This window comes from Trichomonas vaginalis, chromosome IV (genome assembly GCF_026262505.1).
Source record: "Trichomonas vaginalis G3 chromosome IV, whole genome shotgun sequence".
In the NCBI taxonomy this organism is placed as follows: Eukaryota; Parabasalia; order Trichomonadida; family Trichomonadidae; genus Trichomonas; species Trichomonas vaginalis.
In genome coordinates this window covers 13,772,273-13,788,627 of record NC_067206.1, presented here as the reverse complement: position 1 = coordinate 13,788,627, position 16,355 = coordinate 13,772,273, and the positions used below count along the sequence as shown (strand labels likewise).

Sequence of the window (16,355 nt, the reverse complement as noted above, 5' to 3'; positions counted from 1 at the left end):
TTTGAAATATGTTTTAGTAAATTAAAGCAACTTATAGTATCTATCCAAAACTTCTTCAACAGTATCGAACTCATCTTCATAATGCAAACCTAATCTTATTGACTTGGTGCAGTTTTCACTAACACAATATTTTTCTGTTCTCTTGACTGACATAACTAACTCATTTGTTTCATCAAACAGCAACAACCAAAGTTCATGACCTAATACATAACATTCATACTTTATATTTTTAGCTCTGAGTTCTCTTGTAAGCTGTTGCATTTAATATTTTCTAAAAAGTCAACTTCAACAGTCATTCGCACTGGTGCCTTCAGTTCTACAGGCTCTCCTTGAAAGTCAACAAGTCTGAATTGCATGTCTTTCAAATTATGAGGACTAATGCGAACCCATTTACCTAAATGAGTTGCTATGACAGGAACGTTTGGAATGAACATTGAATTTACTGCATAACAGAAGGATTTATATTCTACTGAACCTTTACTATTAACTCCTGAAATACCTGTGACATTAGCTATTTTAGACTCAATGTATAAACAATTACCATAACATACATATGGAACAGATTTCATCTCAATCGTTTTGTCAACACTTTTCAAAGGAAATGTCATATGGTATGCACCCAAAAGAAGTTGTACTCTATGACTCATTCTTGGTATCTTAAACTCCTTCACATAACTGAACTTCAAAACTCCTGCAATAAGTTTAACATTCATTAAGTTTTCTTCGTTATCCTTGTTTATTGTAGTATTTATGAGAGCATTTAACACTCCAGCTAATGTTTCCATCTTATATTCTACATTATTGTGAAATCTTATTTCGTGCTTCTTTCCATCTATTTCAATCTCCATGAAATCTGTTTCATCTGTTATAACGAATGAAGCGATAGTATTGAAGTCAACCATTCTGAATGCAAGCGCCTCATTCTGTAGACCTAAGTTTGTTTGTAGCTTTACTGTCCCGTATTCGTTTGGGTCTGTACTTTGCAAATAGAACAACATTTTATTCTCATTAAAATATGAGTATAGCTGCATATGCGTATGAAGCTGACAGAGCTAAACGTTTATATTTTGGTCAATACTCTCTCACACTTACTGACAAATATATTGTTATCACTGATGGAAATACTGAGAAATACATAACATGGAAGGACTATGAAAAGTTTGACCCTATTTTAACTCCATGTACTATGCCGTTTATAAAGGACGGTGAAATTATTGAAAAAGATAATACAACCGTATATAGGTCTGTTTATGAAGCATTAGAATATATGTTGAATCATAACCCAAAAAGATTTGACCCAAGCACTACACCATGTGCAATGCCTTTTATTAAGGACGGTGAAATCGTAAGAGTTCCGGATTCAACGGTTTACACAGCTGTTCAAAACAGTTTACAAAACATTTTAGCGAATATCTTTAATTCAGAAACTACAGAAATAAAATTACCGTATATAACAGATGCTAAAGAAATTAAATCAAAAACGACAACATTATTTACGTCACTTAATGATTTAATGACTTATATCATTAATATTCCTGCACCAACTACAGCATTTGATCCAAACTCGACGGTTTGCAGTGTACCTTTCATAAATGACAGTTCATTAATTGCTTTAAGGGATTCAACAGTAAATGAATCATTAAAGGCGTCATTAATGAAAATCATTGATTTTAACTCATTCACGAATACATATAATTCATTCATTAATGTTTCATATGCTTCTAAAGAAGGTGAGCCAAAAACTATCGATAAAGCGGTGTATGAAATAAAAGCATCAACGACGAAATTGAATTCGTTAACTTTTGACGGTGATAGTTTCGTTAATGACATAACATCGGGGAAAACAATTTTAACGAAAGAATACTTAAAATCTCATGTTAGTGAGTTCGTTGAAATTGAAAAAGAAGGTGGAATTAAGTTCGATCCACTGAATTTCATTTTCAGCTTAGCGAATGCGGGTGTTAGTTTCGCTGAATGGACAACTATACAGAGTGAAATAAATGCAATATGGACGTTTTTGGGGTCAAAAGCGGGAATGGGTGAGCTTGTAAATGCTGCAAGAACATTAGGTGAAACAGGAAATTTTGTAGATGGTTTTAAAAGACTTGTTTCAAATGTTTTAACAAACACAAAGAAATTATTTAGATATACCGTACATAACGGACGATTTTCGAACAGATAGCAACAAACCCTCCGGTTATGGCTGCGTTGATGATGGTTAGAGATATAAAACCACGTAACGACGGGAACGAAGAACATGAACAACAGGATACTGGTCGGGTTATTCGAGACATTAAAAACGTGTATCCTGAAGTTATTGATTTATTTAGAGGAGTTAATGATTCAATTTCAAAACATTCTATAACCCTCGATGAAGAGAATAAATTAACAGATTATATATTCGTCATTATTGCAGAATTAATGAAGAGAATAAATGAAAAAGGAATTAGTGATATCATTAATATCAGCGATGTAATGATGAAAAGAAATTTTGACTCATTATTTACAAAACCGAAAACAGAATATAGTCTTTATGACGTAATTACCGAATTAATGAAAAAGATTAATGATAATAAGAGTTCTGGCGGAAGAGTTGAATTAGAAGTGAATGATGTTAATGAGAAATTAGCCGAAAAAGCAGACAAAAATGAGCTTCTAGCTCTGAGTGATAAAGTCAAGAACCACGTTCATTATATAACTTCAGACGAACAGATTATAACGGACTACCATGGATATTTAACACAGGATGAACAAATAAGCACTGAAGATGTTAATGAAAGAAGATATAAATACATTCGTGCTAAAGGTTATGACATAAGCTGTACTGTACAGTATGACGTAGCTAAAGCACCAGAAGCATTTGGTTATAACGATGAAATTTATGCCTCTACTTTCTCTGTTAACGGTGTATTAGTTGAACCAAAATTTACGTTGAGAGTTAAGTCAAAAATAACGTTTGAAGATGCTATTAAAAGTAAAGCTGACAAAGTTGAACTTGACGCAATGAACAAAGTTTTGAAATCTCATAAACACAACATCTCCGATATAAATGAACTTCAAGCTACATTAAATAGTAAAGCTGACAAGAACCATACACATGAATCCTTCACTACTGTTAGAGCAAACGACATAATATTGAACTATACTCTTGGTTCAAGTGCACCTTTAGAGAATCCAAGTACAAGCGTAAAAGATACACTAAACTCCTTAAATAGTAAATGTATGAACATTGAAGGTCATGCCAGAAACTTTGAAACACATGAACTACCAGCAATGTTAGATAAGAAAGCAGACAAAGAACATACACATAACTTCTTCTCAACTGTTGCTATAGAAAGTATTGAAGGAACGGTTGACGGAACTGATGGGGATGCATTATATTGTATAACCTCCTAACTTTCCACAAGGTTTAACATCAAATGAAAACATAACAACGAAGAAAAAAATTAGCTGTAAAAATGTTTATGTCATGGGTGATGAAAATAATGTTAAATTCACTGCTCAAGATTTATATGATAAGAAAGCAGATAAAACAGAGCTTCAAACAATGAAGACTCAGATTCTTGAAACCATATATCCTATAGGTTCTATTTATACGTCAATGAATTCAACAAATCCAGCAAGTGTTTTAGGTTTTGGTACATGGCAGCAGATTGTAGACAAATTCTTATACTGTGCTAACTCTTCAAAGCAAACAGGAGGTTCGAAGAAAATTACTGAAGCAAACCTTCCACCGCACACTCATACAGGAACTACAAACACAACAGGTAGTCATTCACATTCAATAACAAAAAGAGGTTATACAAATCTTGCAGCAGGTTCGGATAGACAGGGAATGCATAGATATGATATTTCAAGTGACCCAGTAGATTCAAGCGCAGGTATTTTCTGTGAAACCACAGGAAATCATTCACACACTTTCACAACAAATCCAACAGGCTCGGGTGAAGATTATATGCCACCATTTATGACTGTATTCGCATGGTACCGCGTTCAATGAACGCGCTTGAGCCTTGAATAAAATCTTTAACTTTACATAAATGAGCTTGAAAGAAGTATTCGAACAACATCCATGGAGGTCATTTAAGAAGTTCAATGAAGCTGCAAAGAGTTGGGGATTTACTAACAGAGCTGAAGTGAAAAGGTTCTTTGACAAAAATGTTGTACATCAAACAAAAATAAACCCTTACGACTACTTTTTACCAATTTACTCCAACACTCCTGACGCATACCAATTTGACACTCTCATTCAAAGCAGAAAAGGAGGACATAAACCATTCCTCATCTTCATTAATGTTAACACTCGTAAAGCATATGCATATCCAATGAAAAATAAAGGAACTCGTGAAGTGTTAAGAGTTTTACAAAAGTTTGTAGCAGAACATAGCCCAAGTACTTTAACATCAGACCAAGACAGTGCATACCTCAGCAATGAAATCACAGATTTTCTCATTAAGCATAACATAACTCACTACACTACTGAAGACCATAACCATAACATACTCGGCATCATAAACCGCTTCATAAGAACGCTCAGAGATTTAAACCAAGAGCGAGACTTTACCGAAGAAACAATGAAACATTTTCTCGAAGTATATAATTCCTCAACACATTCTACAACAGGACATACACCAAATTCAATGACACAACAACAAGAAGAAAAGTATATACAAAAGAAACGAAGCCAAACACAAAATATCAGAAATTCAACACAATTTACCCTCATTCCTGGTACAAAAGTTCGTGTAGTTCTTGACGACAAACCGTTGACAAAGAAACGTTTAAGGTTAAGTAGAAACTATTATATCGTAGACTCTACGCAAGGTAATGGATATCTTATAAAAGCTGCTGACGACTCTATTGCGTTTTACCCTCGTCACAAATTAGTCGAAAGTAGTAATGGCAAACTTGCTGAAACCATTGACGAAGCAAAGCGAGGAGTGGTTATTGAAATACTTGGCTACAACATAAACGATGACACTTATAAAGTAAGATATGAAGGAGGCGTTGAAGATGTTATACCATCTAAGAACTTGAGAGAGTCAAAGTCAACACATCTGGGACCATTAGAGCGGGAGTACTGGAAAGACAAAAATAAGCCAGAAAGAATAAGAAAATTCTTCTAAACTTTTTCATTAGATGTAAATCAGACATGAATGAGAACAGTCATGATATCATTAATGGTACCATTTATTTTTGTCATAAATTTACACCAAAAATATATTTTAGGTGAAGAGGTGAGATCTCACCCGTTTTTTCACCTCTTTTTTCACCCTCACGAATTTTCATGAATTTCCTTAAGATAGAAAAAATAAAGTTAGTTTTATTTTTATTTATTTTTTTATTTTGTATAAAAGATATGATTTCAACAATCGGCACAACAACAATTCAAGTCACGAACGGCGAGACTCTGTTCACAACTACAGCACCAAACTCGCTAGTCATGAATCCTACGTCAATGTTGGTAGAGATGAAAAACTTCATTCCTTCTTCATATACTTTCGAAACAAAAATCCAGAAGATAAAGCAAGAACTGTTAACAAGTAATTTAGACTGTACCGCACAGGATGAAGAAAATGAAGAATATCTTTATGACATGCAGGACCTCATCGACCATTTACCTAAACTACCTGAAATTCAGCAACAAAAACTAACCATTCCCGAATTTGACGAAATTGAAGTCAAAGCAACTGACTCGGTAGAAATAAAGAAGTTCATACGAAAGGTAAACTATGAGTTTCTAGGATATCATTGCAGCCATAAAGTTATGGACAAAGATTGCGACATGGTTTATAAAAATATTTCTGACCTTTACAAATCCGAAGAATTTAAGACATACGATAACTTTGTTTCATTAGTTGCAAAATGTGTATGGCAGATAAGAGATAAAGATAGAAGAGGTAAGGTATGGAATGAACAGATAAAACCAGCAGCTTTTGAGTTAAAGAAAACCATTGACGCCTTAGTTGTTCTAGCTGGTTTTATTTCAATGTATAACGCAAAAATGAATCTGCAATGTTCAAAATGTAAAGCAGCAATGAGGAAATATAACTACTCAGTCAAAGAGATAGAAAGAATGCGAAACGACTATGCAGACTTAAAGAAAGAAGCAGAAAAGCCAGCAGAAGATAAAATGGATATGTTGACATTTCTTAATAAAAACTATCCAACAGCAGAAGATTTCCTTCTGTCTGACGTCAAGAAGAAATATAAAGAGACTTTCGGCATGATTAAAACATTCGATGTACTAAAAGAAGAAATAGAAGCTACGAAATTGTTTAGGATTTCAAATATACATCGTACAATTCATGTAAAACGCTTGTGAAAAAACAGGTGAGAAAACAGGTGAGAAAACGGGTGAGATCTCACCTCTTCACCTAAACATTATTTTTGCTGAAAAATGACCAAATTTCATGAATTTTCATAAAAGATAAAAATAAAGTTAGTTTTATTTTTATTTATTTTTTTATCTTGTATGTAAAGACAGTAATGTCAAACATTGAGTTTGAAACAGTAAGAAAGATTGACAATGACACCAAAGTGGTTAGAATTGGTGATTTAAACGTAAGATACTGTAAGAAATACAACAAATATTCTTTGTCAGACATTATAACACCTTCTGGAAAGAAAACAAAGGACTGGGTTAGAATTGCTTCTACTCAGAAAATTTTGACAAGAAATCCTGAGCTCATGATATCGGTAAGATTCTATGGAACTACAGCATATCTCATTGACAAAAGTCTTATACCAATAATTCTTCTGTGGATTGACCCTGTTGTTGGATATAACTTCATAACTTATGGTTCATTCGACTCAGAACGTTGCAGTGAAGGCTTACTTTACATCGTTCAGAAACCGAAGGACTTCAATACAAAGAGATATAAGATAGGAAGAACATATAATATAACTCAAAGATATGACAGTACAGTCAATAGAGTCAAGGTTGTGTTCGTTAATGATATGAGAGCCGCAGAAACAGAACTACTCGAAAAGTTTGAGAAAATGTATGGTGCTCCCATAAAAGGTAAAGAAACGTTTGAAGTAGATGAGATAGATAAAGCTATAAAATTATTTGACGAAGTTGCTGAAAAATACATGTAAAGCGTTTATTTTTGTCTTTTGTGAAAGTCAGAAAATAACGCTAATTTTTTCCTAACAAAAATTTTTATCTTGTATGTAAAGACAGTAATGTCAACATCAGAGAACACAACAACTGCTATCGTTCATGAAGACATAAATGAAGAATACGAGTACATACAGTATAACAAACAGTTACGTCTCATTCGTTCAGTCAAAGACGATATGTACCAAATGCAAAGTATAATGAATGCTCTTCGTTCTACAAAGCAAGCATATCATTGGTTTGAAAACCAACAGACAAAAGAACTTTTAGAAGAATTTCCTCATATAATTGCTTTGCAGAATGAAGAGATTCCGTATGAAAATCGCAAGAATTTGGCTCCTTGTTTGAAAGGTTATTATGTTCATAGACTTTTAGTAAACGCTGTAGCAATGTGGGCTTCACCTCGTTATGCTTGTTATATTTTCATGATGTTAGATGAACTATATAAAGCAAAAGATGAAGTCATTGAATCCAAAGACAAAAGCATACAGAAAAGAATACCGCGTTCAGTACCAAAAGGAAAGGAAAAGAGTTATAGGTATATGATATATACTGAAGAATTGGAGAAAGAAGAAGATAAAGATATGGTTATGTTGCATTTAGTCAGAAGAAACAACAAGAGCTTTTATGACTTAGCTAAAATATATAAATCTGACAGAAACTGGTTCTATCGTGAAAACTTACCGATTTCAATGACACCGAATGAGCAAATAAAGGAAATTGTCAAAAATACTCTTCCTCAAACACACTATGACATCAAAGGTTGCACAATACTTACATTCAAAGAAGACTTAACATTACTGAAGGAAAAAATAACAGAATATTTCGATAACTTCAAAGAGGAAGAATGAAGTCACGACAACATTAACGATGAAGTCACGACAACATTAATGATGAAGTCACGACAACATTAACGAAGAGAGAATGAGGTGAAAAAACGGGTGAGATCTCACCTCTTCACCTAAAATATATTTTTGTGCTATATTTACACTCATTAACGAAGAAGTCATGAATCCTACGTCAATTATGTTCGACACTGATAACATAAACGATAACATAAACGATAACATAAATGCTCCATGTCAATTATGTTCGACACTGATAACATTAACGATAACATTAACGATAACATTAACGATAACATTAACGATAACATAAATGCTCCATGTCAATTATGTTCGACACTGATAACATTAACGATAACATTAACGATAACATAAATGCTCCATGTCAATTATGTTCGACACTGATAACATAAACGATAACATTAACGATAACATTAACGATAACATAAACGATAACATAAATGCTCCATGTCAATTATGTTCGACACTGATAACATAAACGATAACATAAACGATAACATAAACGATAACACAAATGCTCCATGTCAATTATGTTCGACACTGATAACATTAACGATAACATTAACGATAACATAAACGATAACATAAACGATAACATTCATTTTTGCATTGATCCCACCATGTTGTCAAAATGTCATGTTGTCATCATTTTTCAGAGAAGTTAATTGACCTGGTGACATGGTGACATGGTAGCATCATCAGTTATTCAAAAATATATTTTTGCTTAAATAGCTTCAGGGTCTATTTCTTCAACCATTTCACTTCCTTCGTCAATGTCAATAGAAGCTTCTTCAACTTTTGGTAAGAATTTTTGTATAACATCTTTGTTCGTTATTGTCTTCAGAGATGAAGGATAATATTTCACATTTGTTTCACCCTTCTTATATTCTTTCTGTTCGGAAAGATTTAAAGCAATACTGAAGAAGTCAATGTTAGAGTTCTTTATGACAGTATAATGAGTATCTTTGACATTCACGAAGAAACTCTTTTGTTTCAAAACTACTGCTAACTCTTGTGAAGTATAACGTTTGCGGTCAATGACGATAGCTAATGGTCTGACATACTGACCAAACTTAGATTCTTTCACAAACTTCTTGTTAAAGATAACATTAACATTTGAAGCATTATTGAACTCATTCTTGATGGCAGTAGCGAGAGCATTGTATGAAAAGAACTTGCAATCTTGCATGTGTTTCATTAAAATAAAAATATTAAATTATTTTGAAAAATAACTTAAAAAATCTAATCTAATTTTTTCAAAAAATATTTTTTTATTTCCTACTAAAGATGTATCGGAAGTTGTCTAAGTTAGAACACTCGGAAATAAAACAACTTCTTACAGAAGCTAACATAGAAGTAGCAAAACATTACGCAACAAACAAAAAAGCACTCGCTGACATCCTCAATGACTATAATGGTGCAATAAGTTATGATAGAATTCATGAGTTCATAAAGCCGCAACGCGGCGAGGACGAAGTCCATGCAAGAGCATTTCCTTTAAATGACATTGCTATTGACTTATATCATAGACGTTCAGTACCTCATGAAGTAAGAAGAGAAATGTTTGACATAACAAATGCAAACGTTGGTGAAACAAGAAGAAGAGACGACACACTGAAACAACAGAGAAGAGAGATGTTTAAGAGCGCTATAGAACAAGTTCGCAAAGCTAACGATGTCTTCGTTCCATTGACGACAAACCAAAAGAAGGTGAGAGATGGTTAAAGAAAGATGAAGAGAATAGGAAGAGGAATGTTAAGACAGGCAATAGACTCATTGACTTTAACATCGAAGCTTTAGATGAACCAAACAGAGACTACTTACACAAACATTTCGGTAAGGTTTTCATGAGACTCTTAGAGAAATTAAAATAAACTCACAACAGATGGATGGTATGTTATAAACTTGGTGGAAAGTATGAATGTTCTACGTTAAACCTCAATAATATTGGAACATTACTACATCAGCTCTTGAAGGAGAACTTTATATCAGAGATAGAAGCAAATGCTGCAGGTATTGTTGAAATGCACTATGACTTCTTCTTGACAAACATAAAGAATCTTACTGAAATAAAGATGTATGATTTAACAGAATATGAAGGCTTAACGATGTCAGATGTAAAGAAAGGCAAACCAAAAAAGAGACCATATAGAGATGAAAGCACACTGACAAATGACCAGAAAGCCATTTTGGAAGCTCTTAAGCAAACAGGAAACCCAGCACTTATAGAAAGCTTTTGGAAAGATAATGGTGAAAAGAAGTTTTATAAGAAGAGAAGCGGTCAGTTCTGGAAGTATCTTTGCACATTACCTATAAATCTTGAACGCTACCAAATCTTCAATGAACTGAACAAAAGAACTGCAACACTTATGACAGAAGACAATTGTTTCGTTTATGCTTGCATTCAGGCTGGAGTAAATGAAGACTATTGACCACATGAGAGAAGTCATTCGTGTTAGAGACTTTCCTCAAAGTAAAGTACAAGAAATTTCTGACGCAACAGGTATAGCATTTAATGTTACCATTGGTTATTTCAATGACTCAAGACATAATGAAATAAAGAGATACATACCAAAAGAATGTGAAACTGTTCGAACTATTGACTTACTTCTTGTTGAAGACCACTACATGCTAAATGAAAGATTACCAATGACAACATATTTCGTCAAAATTACAAAGAAATTCTCAAAGCTTGTGGTGGAATGAACATTGAGAAACAAATGAAGATTTATACAAAGAGAGAAGATAAATATGTAGTTCGTTATGATAGAACAACACCGTTATGGGATGTTATGAAAACATTGTGGGAGTGCAAATATTTCGAACCTATTTCTTATGGAGAACTTTTCACATATACGACTGACTTATATAAACAGAACCTTGCACCATTTAAAGATTTGACATATGCTCCAAAGTATTGTGTACAACTGAAGAAGAAAGCCGAGTCAAAAGAAGTAAATAAAAATAAGTGCAAGTTCATTCCTGAGCACGTTTTCTTTGCTGACTTTGAGTGCAGTACCGATGGCTTTCATAAAGCTTTTAACATATGTTATGACAGTGAAGATGGTTCAGTGAGTGAAAGCATTTGGGGTCAGAACTGTGCAACAGAATTTTTGGAGCGACTTCCTGACAAGAGTTTAATATATTTCCATAACCTCAGTTATGATAAACTTCATCTTAAGACACATGACAGAAGTGAAAGGAACTCCCATCATTAAAGGTTCACGAACAATGCAAATAACTGGCTTATATAAAGGAAGGGCAATTATTATAAAAGACTCTTACAGTGTTATAAATAAGAAGCTTAAACTATTTCCTGCTATGTTTAACTTACAAACAGGACCGAAAGAAGTATTTCCATACAACTACTACAGCAGTGTTTTGTTAGCAAATGACAACAGAACTGGTGTCATTTCTGAAGCATGTAAGTTTATCCGGGATGCAGATACATTCATGAAAAACATAGATTCCATCAAAGGTTGCAGAATAGATGAAACCACTTCGACTTAGAAAAGTATAGCACATTTTATTGCAAACAAGATGTAAGAATTTTAAGAGAAGGTTTTGTTAAGTTCCGCAATGACATATTGAAAGAATTTGATTTAAACGTTTATGACTACGTTAGTATTTGTTCAATTGCTAACAAATGTTTGAGAACAGAGTGTACTTCCCGAATGGAAATTTATATGACCTCTCAAATAAACCAAGAGAATTTATTTCACGCTGTATTCAAGGTGGAAGATGTATGCTGTCAGATAACATTAAACAAAAGAGCGAAAAGAAACTCATTGCTGATTTCGACGCTGTTTCATTATATCCATCAGCTATAGCAAGACTTTATACTTTAGAAGGTATTCCAAAGGTTATGAAGAAAGAAATGTTAAGCACAGAGTATCTCATGAGACATTTATTCGATGACGACCAAAAGGAACCCATTGGTGAAAAGTTTATGTCTGGCTTCTTTGTTCTCATTAAGATAACAGAGATTGGAATACATAGACACTTTCCTTTAATAGTTTGTGACCCTGAACTAAATCCAGAACTTAACGTTCCCAGAAGTTCAAACACTTGCTGTTTAATGTATGTTGACCATATAACATTACAAGACCTCATAAAATATCAAGGTGTCAAATGTGAAGTGTTGCAAGGATACTATTACGATGGAAACAGAGATATTAGAATAAGAGATGAAGTAAAGAAGTTGTTTGAGTTAAGGTTAAAGTATAAGAAAGAAGGAAATCCTTTGCAAGAAAATATAAAGCTCATTCTGAACAGTATTTATGGCAAAACTATTCTATCTCCTATTGAGTCAAAAATAACCATAGTAAATGACAAAGATGCTATAAGATATGCCATCAGAAACTACAACCATATAGTGAAGTTCGAAGGTTTGGATGGTTCAGATAAAACTATTTTCAAGCTAACGAAAAGCATTTGCAGACACTTTAACTTCTGTCCACTTGGTGTTAACATTCTGTCTATGTCGAAGAGAATAATGTGTGAAGTATTCTGTACTGCTGAAGATATGGGACTTCAAATTTTACCAGGACTGTGATAGCATGCATATTTTCAATGAAGACATACCAAAGCTTGCAGCAGAGTTTAAGAAGAGATACGGTCGCGAACTTATAGGAAAGAACCTTGGTCAATTTCATTCTGACTTCGCAGAAATAACACCTGGAAAACAAAGTTTAGCATACAAGTCAATATTTTGTGGAAAGAAGACTTACATAGACTTACTCACGAATGATTTAAATGAAGTTGCATTCCATGCACGTTGTAAAGGTGTCAAACAAGACGTCTTGCTTTAACAGCTAATGAAATGTTTCCTGAAGCTATACAATGCTATTACAATGAAGATAAGAACATTCACATACCTGTTGGAACATATGACAAAGACTCTGAGTTCAGTTTAATGAAACTTTACAAAGCACTTCATGATGGTCAAGAGATTGGATTTGACTTATGTAAGTCTTCTAGTCCTTGCTTTGAAGAGAAGTTTAACTTCTCAATAACGACTAAAACAAGCTTTATTCGTAAGTTGAAGTTCTGAGGTCATTTATTTTTGTCAGCAATGAGGTCATTCGTGATAAAAATAAGCCCATGTGGTCATTTACAATACTGCGATGGTAGAGTTTAAGAGTTGTGCTTCAATGTAGAGACAGTCCTTATGGTCTGGAGGTAGCAAAACAGGTGCTTTATGGTCATGAGTGGAGAACATGTCTATCCAAAACTCACGATTGAAGCCAGTTAATTTATAGTATTTAGGGTTAGGAAGTGGTGAAGTTCTTGTATGACCAATGAACTCATTTTCAACTCCCTTACTTAAGTTTGAATATAATATAGCTTGCTTTCTATCCCAAATACCTGAAATCTTTGAAAATTCATTTTTCCTCGGAAGCATTGCATCATAATTGAAAACATTCTTGAAATCATCACTTGGTTCAGAGATTTGAAATCTTATACGTAATGGATTTTTTTTTCTTTTTAGCTACTTCATTGAATGGTGAGAATACAATGAATTGACAGTCATGAGTTCCATCTTCATTTTCATTAAATTCATAATGAAAGTCTATAAGTTGTGGCTGACTACCTTCTTCTTTCAGTTGTGCAAGAAACTCACGTAAAGGCTGTAAAGTTTGTACTTCAATGTTGAACTTTTTCTCGAACATCTCATTAAATGAAATCATACATTGCAACAATGTTGTATCGTCTTTAAAGTATTTGTATATGTGAATGTTTTGGGCGCTTAAAGACTGTTCGTCATTTTCTATCTCGACTTGAAGTATAAAGTCAACCTTTCTGAAAGCACGTGTTATATACATAGATGTTATGCCAATGTACTTCTCTTCATTTATGTTCACAATCCAGTCTGTTGGAAACTTAAACGTTACTCTGTTCCCCTTTATTTTGACGTCAGGGTTTTCACTACTGAACGCAACAGTTAAAGGTATTTGTCTATACATTTAATTCGGATAAAAATAAACCATTTACTCTTTCTTTGCTTCAGCTTCTTCTCTAGCTTTTGCTTCAGCTTCTTCTCTAGCTTTCTTCGCCAGCAAACGTGGGTTCTTTTGTCTTCCAGCAGCTAATGCAGCAAGTTGTTTTTCACTAAGTTTTCTCTTTGGTCTCTCTGGCTTTTGTTCTTGTTTTTGTTCCTTCAGTTCGGATAAAATTTGCTCACGAATTTCTTTCTTCAATGCTTCAACATCTATGACCCCTTGGGTCTTGTCCGTAGGGCTTGTCTGAGTCATTTGACTGCAGATAAAAAACAAAATTAAAACTTTAACCGATGTAAAATGAGCTTGTCAAAATCAGAGCGAGAGTCTATTATATTAAATGACGCAAGAGGAATACAACATCCTTTCTATTACGTAAGTCAGAGTAAAGATGGTAAAATATACGTAAGAAAAAGAAAGGTTCCATTAGCGAATGCAGAAAGCGACAACATTAAGGTGTATGGCAAGGGTGAAGTCCACGAAGCCCATGTTAAGCCTTCTATTCAAACTGAGCCACCAAAAGAACAGAAGAAAAGAAGCCAGATGTACTTTCAATAACGAACCAAGAGCTTATTGCAAAGTTCGTGAATTTCATTGAAAACAAACCGAGTCAAAGAACCCTGACCCACCAGTGAAAGAAGTTGAGACAAAAGAGAATGTACAGTTCATTGAAAATGTCAAGAAACAACTTCCACCACGAATGCCAAGAAGAAGAGTGAGAATAATGAAGTAAATAGATATTTTTATCTGAAGTAAATACATGCAGAACGAACAGCTAAACGAATTTACTCCAGCAGAGCATATTCATCAGATTCGCTCATATTTCGATATCATAGACAATGCAGTTCAAATTGGTGACACTAATAGAAAATATTCTGACGCAAAGATTCCATCACAACCTGGAACTGCTAAAGATAACACATGGGTAACATTCAATCTCTCACCTCCTGGTGAAAATATGTTGGACCTTTACAATACATTCATTACGTATAAAATGGAAGGTCAATTTATTGTAGATAAAGAAATTGGTTCAGGTTCCAATAAAACAAACCCACCAGGATTTTGGATTGGTTTCGATGACGCTTTCTATGCAGTTGCTGGATATCAAATCCTTGCAAATGGTCGTATCGTATATTCTCAAGACAACGCAAGAGAAGAAGCATATATAACTTCAAACTCACAAACTACCGAACAAATAAAGAAAGTAGATGTTTTCTCAAAGACTCGACATGAAGATGTATGGAGTCATTCGGGAACATGCAGAACAGGACAAATTGTTAGTGGTCCAATTACAGCAGGAAAATCATTTGATTTTAAGCTTCGTTTAAGAATTCCTGTTAGAAGATTCCTTCCATTAGAAGCTATTCGATTTATTCCAGCTTTTGCAGGAAACATTCAGCTTAAAGTAAAGTTCAGTAGCGACGCCTTACAATGCACATCTATATCTGTAAATGATATCATTGCTTTCAATCCAACTCTTAAAGTTGCATTTGCTTCAGATTCAAATCCACCGACAAATAAATTTGTTCCATGGAATGAACCATTCACTATGATAACGAAGGCAGTAGAAGCTAGTGGAACAGTTACTATTACAACTGTAACCCAGCAACTATTTCGAACAAAGATGGATTTTAATGAATGTTTCATTCATCCAAAGTCATTCTCTTTAGACCCTAACATTTATACAGAACTTGTAGAACATTATACAAACGAGGCTTTATGTTTTCCTGTTAAAGTTATGGATTGGATTCCTATGGACGGTTCATTCTCAAAGAATACAGATAGTTCAAGTGCAACATTTACAGCAGCTTATACGCCTATTAATGTTAAAAGTATTTGGGCACTATTTAGAAAGAAAGACAACTATTATGTTAATTTTGAGAACCCTAAGTTTAAATATCTTCAGCTTTCCATGGGAGCTTATGGAAATATGCCTGCAGAACCCGAAAAATCATATGGACCTGTATTTTATGAAATGGTTGCGAACGCTTGCAATACAAACAATGATATGATAGGATTTAATGAAGATGTTATGAGGTCATTGGTGGATGATGGTAGTGTGGAACATAAATGGGATAGCTATGACAACACACATTTCTTATGTGGTTTTCCAACAGAAGTGGACTTTTGCTTCCAGCAAGGTCAAACATCTACTGCTCCAATAACATACAAATTGTCTGTTAAAGGACCTATTGAACTAGCAACTGAAAATGTACCAAAGCCACTTATTGGATTTATGAGGATTGTTGCTTTGCCATTCAGGTGCGTGCTAATGGCATCCCATAATAAGATTAGATGACTATAACTTAGCTACGGACGACAGTGAGGAATAAAGGATGAACGTTTATTTTTAAAGCTTATAAATGA

At 33.9% G+C, this 16,355-nt stretch overlaps 8 protein-coding genes and 6 pseudogenes across 14 annotated transcripts, besides 1 other annotated feature; 11 read left to right on the top strand and 3 right to left on the bottom strand.

Annotated features, from left to right (window-relative positions):
- Positions 1-16,355: part of a mobile genetic element that runs on past both edges of the window.
- TVAGG3_0087100 (uncharacterized protein) lies at positions 222-998 on the bottom strand (the record flags this gene model as incomplete). Its single annotated transcript, XM_051222317.1, has 1 exon — positions 222-998. The coding sequence occupies one exon, from the start codon at positions 996-998 to the stop codon at positions 222-224; it is 777 nt and encodes a 258-aa protein (XP_051107303.1).
- TVAGG3_0087090 (keratin-associated protein family) lies at positions 2,200-3,151 on the top strand (the record flags this gene model as incomplete). The annotated part of the gene is made up of 1 exon (XM_051222316.1): positions 2,200-3,151. A coding segment is annotated over one exon (952 nt), but the record flags the coding sequence as incomplete, so codon positions are not given.
- TVAGG3_0087080 (phage tail repeat-like family) lies at positions 3,602-4,000 on the top strand (the record flags this gene model as incomplete). Its single annotated transcript, XM_051222315.1, has 1 exon — positions 3,602-4,000. One exon carries the CDS (start codon positions 3,602-3,604, stop codon positions 3,998-4,000), a length of 399 nt encoding a protein of 132 aa, XP_051107301.1.
- Positions 4,041-4,677, top strand: TVAGG3_0087070 (integrase core domain containing protein family; the record flags this gene model as incomplete). The annotated part of the gene is made up of 1 exon (XM_051222314.1): positions 4,041-4,677. A coding segment is annotated over one exon (637 nt), but the record flags the coding sequence as incomplete, so codon positions are not given.
- TVAGG3_0087060 (organellar and viral DNA polymerase type B) lies at positions 5,483-6,325 on the top strand (the record flags this gene model as incomplete). The annotated part of the gene is made up of 1 exon (XM_051222313.1): positions 5,483-6,325. A coding segment is annotated over one exon (843 nt), but the record flags the coding sequence as incomplete, so codon positions are not given.
- On the top strand, positions 7,552-7,974 carry TVAGG3_0087050 (uncharacterized protein; the record flags this gene model as incomplete). The annotated part of the gene is made up of 1 exon (XM_051222312.1): positions 7,552-7,974. The coding sequence occupies one exon, from the start codon at positions 7,552-7,554 to the stop codon at positions 7,972-7,974; it is 423 nt and encodes a 140-aa protein (XP_051107298.1).
- TVAGG3_0087040 (organellar and viral DNA polymerase type B) lies at positions 9,277-9,490 on the top strand (the record flags this gene model as incomplete). Its single annotated transcript, XM_051222311.1, has 1 exon — positions 9,277-9,490. A coding segment is annotated over one exon (214 nt), but the record flags the coding sequence as incomplete, so codon positions are not given.
- TVAGG3_0087030 lies at positions 10,065-11,253 on the top strand (annotated as a pseudogene). Its single transcript has one exon. A coding segment is annotated over exon 1 (1,189 nt).
- On the top strand, positions 11,311-12,263 carry TVAGG3_0087020 (annotated as a pseudogene). The gene has a single exon. A coding segment is annotated over exon 1 (953 nt).
- TVAGG3_0087010 lies at positions 12,470-13,042 on the top strand (annotated as a pseudogene). Its single transcript has one exon. A coding segment is annotated over exon 1 (573 nt).
- Positions 13,112-13,661, bottom strand: TVAGG3_0087000 (annotated as a pseudogene). Its single transcript has one exon. A coding segment is annotated over exon 1 (550 nt).
- TVAGG3_0086990 lies at positions 13,898-14,243 on the bottom strand (annotated as a pseudogene). Its single transcript has one exon. A coding segment is annotated over exon 1 (346 nt).
- On the top strand, positions 14,608-14,721 carry TVAGG3_0086980 (uncharacterized protein; the record flags this gene model as incomplete). The annotated part of the gene is made up of 1 exon (XM_051222310.1): positions 14,608-14,721. A coding segment is annotated over one exon (114 nt), but the record flags the coding sequence as incomplete, so codon positions are not given.
- TVAGG3_0086970 lies at positions 15,840-16,000 on the top strand (annotated as a pseudogene). The gene has a single exon. A coding segment is annotated over exon 1 (161 nt).